At 32.7% G+C, this 5,948-nt stretch overlaps 1 protein-coding gene across 2 annotated transcripts; it reads left to right on the top strand.

Annotated features, from left to right (window-relative positions):
- The first annotated feature begins 2,377 nt into the window (after nucleotides 1-2,377).
- On the top strand, nucleotides 2,378-5,582 carry LOC114181095 (proline dehydrogenase 2, mitochondrial-like). Of its 2 annotated transcripts, XM_028067436.2 has the most exons (4): nucleotides 2,382-3,058; nucleotides 4,331-4,976; nucleotides 5,087-5,327; nucleotides 5,422-5,582. In XM_028067436.2, the coding sequence occupies exons 1-4, from the start codon at nucleotides 2,528-2,530 to the stop codon at nucleotides 5,459-5,461; spliced, it is 1,458 nt and encodes a 485-aa protein (XP_027923237.1). In that variant the 5' UTR covers nucleotides 2,382-2,527; the 3' UTR covers nucleotides 5,462-5,582. The 2 variants fall into 2 exon arrangements, with proteins under 2 accessions (XP_027923236.1, XP_027923237.1); XM_028067435.2 differs by lacking the exon at nucleotides 5,422-5,582 and having other exon boundaries at nucleotides 2,378-3,058; nucleotides 5,087-5,373.
- Nucleotides 5,583-5,948: the final 366 nt, after the last annotated feature.

Raw genomic sequence — 5,948 nt, 5'->3', positions numbered from 1 at the left:
ATTAAATACTTGATTGATAAGTACTGGTAAAATATCACATGATTTAAATCGAAGTATTGGTGCATTATAGTATTTAATAACATCATATAAATAGTTTTATCTTTTTTATATTTGTATCAAAGATAATACGAGTTTGTTTAAAAAAATGGTTTATAAAATGTTTAATTACTCTTTTAGTCCTTATTTTTGTTCAAAAGTGTCAAATTGGTTATCAAATTTTTTAAATTTCAATTTAGTCCAATTTTTAAAATAGATGGAATTTGGTCTTTTTAGTTAACTTTATTGAAACGAATAAATAATTTTTTATCAAAATTGACACTATGATTATGTTAGTTACATCAATAAAGCAAATAATCATTATTAACAACTACAATTTTGATAAAAAATCTTTGATCCGTTTCAAGAAATTTAACAAAAATACCATATTACATCAATTTTCCAAAAATTAGGACCAAATTGACATTTTAAAAAACTGGATGACCAATTTAACACTTTTGGACAAAATCAGTAATCAAAAGATAATTAACTTATAAGCTTTTAAATTGATAATTAACTTATTAAGTTAGAAGTTTCCGTGGATTTGTTTTAAAAAATAATTTATAAAACTAACTGATAGTGGATAAGCTTTTAACTTGTAAGCTTTATTACTTAATAGGGAGGTGGTTTTTTTTAAGTCCGAATTCACGAGTCAATTTTTTACCATAAATTCATTCCGGATGAACGAATTTTTAGTAGTTCACAATGAGCACGACTTTTATCTATATAACAAAGTTTTAATGTTTTCACATTTTAATGAAATATTTTTTCTTAATTAATATTTAAATTAATTACTCTTTCTTTCTCCTCTAATGCAATAACTTTATTCAACCATATATAAGGATATCTTAATAAAAATTTTAATTATGTTTTTTAATATTTAACTTTATTTAATGTTTTTATATCTTTGAACCAAAGTTAAGGGTATAATGATTATTCATTATTTATGAGTTTTTAGATTAAAAAAATTTAATTAAGCTTATGTTTTTTCATCAATTTAAGCATTTTAAATTAAATATTTAATAAGAAATATTTGTTATATCACTACAAGAAAATCATAAATTAAAAACCAATTTAAAAAAAAAAAGTTAGTTACTATAATGACCAATTTAGATACTAATTTATAAAATTAAAAATTATTAGTTACTAAAATAATCACTATTATAGATAAAAAAATTATAATTGATTACTAAATTAGTCACTAATTAATTAGAGACTAATTTAGAAACTAAGTCATTTTGGTAGCCAAGATCTTGGTAGGTAATTTTTAGTGACCATTTTTGGTTGCCATTATGCTAGCTAATTTTAAAGATCAATTTAGTGACCAATTATAATTTTTTATTCATACTGTGACTATTTTAGTAACCAATAATTGTTAGGTTTATAAATTGGTATTTAAATTGGTCATTATAGTTACTAACAATTATTGTTCACTAAAATTAGTTACTATTAAGATTTTTTTTTGTAGTGACTATTTAAAATTTTTATACTTTTCAATTAATTTTTTTGTCAATGATATAATTATTTGATATTGTAATCTTAAATATACCAACTTGAACAACAACAAAATTTGATGTTTAGAAATTTTAATTATTTTTTATAAGAAAAATGTCATATTATTTTATAAATTAATATTAAAAAAGAATTGATTCACCATGTGTGTTTGATAAAAAAAAAAACATAACTTCAATTTTTCTTTTTACCCAAACTCATAGTGTTTTATTTAAAACTAGAAGATCAAATGACTACGCTATTCCAATTAATATAAATTTTTTGGATAATAAATAAATAAAAGCTTTTAATAGACACTTAATTTTATTTATTTTATGAAAAAAATTAAAATTTAATTTAATCTTAATAAAATTATCTTAAAATGTGGTAATTTCCTTAATTTATGTAGAAAACTTTAAACTGCAGTAATTATAGAATGGATGGATTAAATGAATCAAAACTTTATTATATTCTTCTCATTCCTTTCTAATTGTCGGATCTTTTAAAAAAAAATTTAAATGTTCTTTCTTATATTTCCAAAGAATAAACTTGTAATTATTTTAGGGCCGAGAAAGGAATTAATTGTATTCATAATTTTCATGATTAAGTTTATTGACAACAAATAATTAAAGCATTTATGAAATGTGTTGTATTTATCCATTCCACTATGCAAGTTGAAGGCATTACATGGAATCAGGTTGGAAAAAAAAATTAGAAAGGAAATAAGAAAAATGTTTTTATTTGGTTTACTAAAAATAAAAAATTACCTCAAGTTGACCACTCTCATCTTATTTCACTCGCTGACTCCATGCAACTTAATTGAAGTGTTGTGTTTTCCTTTCTTAACCCTCACCCATTTTCTCACCTCTGTGCCTATAAAACACCACCCATGTTCCAACATTTTCCACACCTGATATAGCAACAAGAACAAGAGAGAGGAAAAAAAAGAACACACACAACACAAACCTTAATCTCCTCCAAAACCAACATCATAGTAGAAATGGCCACACGCGTGATTCCTCGCAGGATTTTCAAGGGATCCCGCTACAACACGTCCACCAAGCCCCTCAACACGGTGCATCCCTCTCTGACACCTGCCATCACGCAGCCGGCGCTCTTCGAGAAGCCGCCAAAAGCGCCGGCTGAGGCGGCGCTCGGGATAGACGACGCGGAGCGGCTTTTCGCATCGGTGTCCACCGGGCGGCTGCTCCGGTCGGCAGCAATGCTTCATGCGACGGCGGTGGGGCCGATGGTGGACCTGGGAATGTGGGTGACGAGGTCGCCGCTGTTCCAGAGTGGGCTGCCGCGGGATCTCGTCATGTACGCCACGCGCGAGACGTTCTTCTCGCACTTCTGCGCCGGCGAGGACGCCGTCACCGCCAGCAAGAGCATCGGGGCGCTAAACGACGCCGGCTTGCGCGGCATGCTCGTGTACGGCGTGGAGGATGCGCACGATAACGAGGGGTGTGATCGGAACCTCAATGGGTTCCTTGACACTGTTACTGTCAGCAAATCGCTTCCACCTTCTTCTGTAATTGCTTCTTTTTCTTCATTCTCTTTGGTTTTTCATTTTTTTCTTACATGCAATGGGAGAATGACCGAGATTTGGTGGAGTGGGTCCCACTTGACTTCAGTGTTTTTTTTTTCTTCTTCCGAGTTTTAGATCCCTTCCTAAAACATCTCTTATCAGTGAAACTTTGTTTATAATTAAAAATAAAAGAAAAAAAATTAGTCAATGAAAAAAAAATGGGTGCACGAAGTTTTGATGATGAAAATTTTACTAGAACTGAAAACCTCAGTTGATAAAATATTTTTGTAGCCTTCTCTGACATGGGTTTGGTTGAATTCTGCGCCTTTTTTTTGGGGATAAGTGTGAAGCAAATGTTCTATTTTTCTTTAATTATGATTTTCAATTATTACTATTTGTCGGAATTTACGGTGTTTCAATGCTCTATAATATTTTTTTTTACAACTAATTACGGTGTTTCAATGGTCTTTAATACTTTTTCTTACAACTAATTGGGTGTTTCAATGCTCTTATTTTTTTTCTATATATGTTTACTTTATTTTGATGGTATGCCAGATCATAATTTTGAGATGCATATCGTTTAACGTAGGAAAGAAAAAAAGTGTGACCACTTGTTCAAAATGAATCACTGTGTATTTTATTGCCACGTGATTTTGCATATTAAAAAAAAATATGAGTTTGGCAAGAAAAAGGGGTGAAATTGACCAAATTTTGATCAATTCTTTTGCATTAGATTAAAATTGGTATTAGTATTTTGGGTAATTTGGGACTCTGCAACGAAACGCGTACGGTGCGGCGTGTTTGATTTTTCTGTGATTGAATCTACAAGTGGGTGCCATGCACAAATCATTTTCAGAAAATCAACGTTATAGTGTGACCACTTGAGATGCCCTTTAAGGTCATGTTTGGTTTTCTTTTTTTTTTTTTTTTCGATGATATTGATGTGGGATGTGTTATTTTGGTCCCTCTCAGAAAGAGGACAATGGTGTTGGCAGTTTGGTATTGCTGCTGCTGCTGCACATGAGCTGTGATTCACACTCATGCCATGAAAAAATTGCAGAGGGTACGAATTGAGAGAAAAAAATTGATACCTTTTCATGACAGTACACGGCACTTTTACCAATTTCAAACCAAGTTTTTAATGATTTCATTGTCAATTTTCTTGCATTGTGTTTGGTAGGCCATGCGGTTGACGTGTTTGTTGTAATGCTCATGTGTTTTTATGCGTTTTCTGGTGTTTAACTTAGCAGCAAAATTTAATCTCTGATGTGACAGGTGAGCTTTAACATTGTGAAAATCACAGCAATATGCCCCATGGCATTGCTTGAAAGACTCAGTGACCTTCTAAGATGGCAACAGAAAGACCCTTCATTCGTTTTTCCATGGAAGCAAGATTCTCTCCCAATTTTCGCAGAAACAAGCCCTTTGTACCACACACAGAAGAGACCAGAGCCTCTAACCCCGGAAGAAGAGAGTGATCTGCAACTTGCAAACCAGAGACTTCTTCAACTCTGTCAAGTGTGTGAGGAGGCTAACATGCCTCTGTTGGTTGATGCTGAACACACTGCTGTTCAGCCAGCTATTGATTACTTCACATACGCTGCAGCCATCAAGCACAACAAAGGTAGCAACCCAATTGTGTTTGGGACCATCCAAACTTACTTGAAAGATGCCAAGGACAGGTTGTTGCTGACAACAAAGGCAGCAGAAAAAATGGGAGTTCCAATGGGTTTCAAATTAGTGAGGGGTGCTTACATGTCCACAGAGAGTAAATTGGCAGAGTCTTTTGGACATGCATCCCCAATTCACACTACCATTCAGGACACACACAATTGCTTCAATGACTGTGCATCATTTATGCTGGAGAGGGTTGCCAATGGACCTGATTCAGTTGTTCTTGCAACTCATAATATTGAGTCAGGTGTTTAATCTGCAATTACAAGGCTATTCATTTTCTTATAGTTTTCCTACATTTGCAATGCTGGTGCATGTACTGTATTCATGCTAAAGTGTTTGATATGGTGTGTGTAGGGAAATTGGCTGTGGCAAAAGCTCATGAATTGGGAGTTGGAAAGGTGAAGAACAAACTAGAATTTGCACAACTATATGGAATGTCAGAGGCACTTTCATATGGTTTAAGCAATGCAGGGTTTCAGGTAAGCAAGTATATGCCATTTGGACCTGTGGAAATGGTGATGCCTTACCTCCTTAGAAGGGCTGAAGAGAATAGAGGGCTCTTGGCTGCTTCAGGCTTTGATAGGCAACTTATGAGGTGTGCTGAATTCAAGTTTTTGTTCATTAATCTTTTTCTGACATAGAAAATATTTGCTTTGATGTTAACAATATGATCATTTTTCTCTGAACAGAAAGGAGTTGGGAAGGAGACTAAAAGCTGCAGTCTTCTAATCAGCTAGGAAGCATGGTTTCATTCACCTTTGTAAATGTAGAGAGTTCTGTGATCAGATAGAATTGTGCTTTAAATGAAATGAAAATCTGCATTATTTAGGTGCTTTTGTTGGAAACACAAGTGATTCTTTTCTGTCTTCACTCTTGAGCAACCAGGGTAAATTAGAATGTGTTGAAGTTAAGTTGGAAAATGTGAATAGTAATTTATAATGCTCAAGTGAGAGAAATTTTTAACCTGGCTTTTAAGTCAAGTTGGTTTGTTTCATTTAATTATCATAAAAACTTCCACACTTAAAAGACTTAAAATTGATTAATAATGTTATGCGCAATGGATGCAAGTGATTATGTAACAACAATCAAATAAAAGTTGTCATCGACAAGTTCCCGGAGAATAGAAAGTTTGTTCCCGGATAATAGAAAATTTTGTCTTCTTTTATTAAATGGTTTTGTTAACAGGTGTAAACCGGATAAAGATAATTGATATGTA

The sequence above is a fragment of the Vigna unguiculata genome, chromosome 4 (assembly GCF_037176805.1).
Source record: "Vigna unguiculata cultivar grain cowpea cultivar isolate G323 ecotype 2 chromosome 4, ASM3717680v1, whole genome shotgun sequence".
Classification (NCBI taxonomy): Eukaryota; Viridiplantae; Streptophyta; class Magnoliopsida; order Fabales; family Fabaceae; genus Vigna; species Vigna unguiculata.
This window is presented reverse-complemented; position numbering and strand designations above follow the sequence as displayed.

What these genes read in the sequence shown, in the direction of transcription:
- LOC114181095 (XM_028067435.2), top strand. Translation starts at nt 2,528, where the DNA reads ATGGCCACACGCGTGATTCCTCGCAGGATTTTCAAGGGATCCCGCTAC. An exon ending in AATCGCTTCCACCTTCTTCT is followed by an intron (nt 3,059 to 4,330) that starts GTAATTGCTTCT and finishes CTGATGTGACAG; the next exon opens with GTGAGCTTTAACATTGTGAA. An exon ending in AACTCATAATATTGAGTCAG is followed by an intron (nt 4,977 to 5,086) that starts GTGTTTAATCTG and finishes TGGTGTGTGTAG; the next exon opens with GGAAATTGGCTGTGGCAAAA.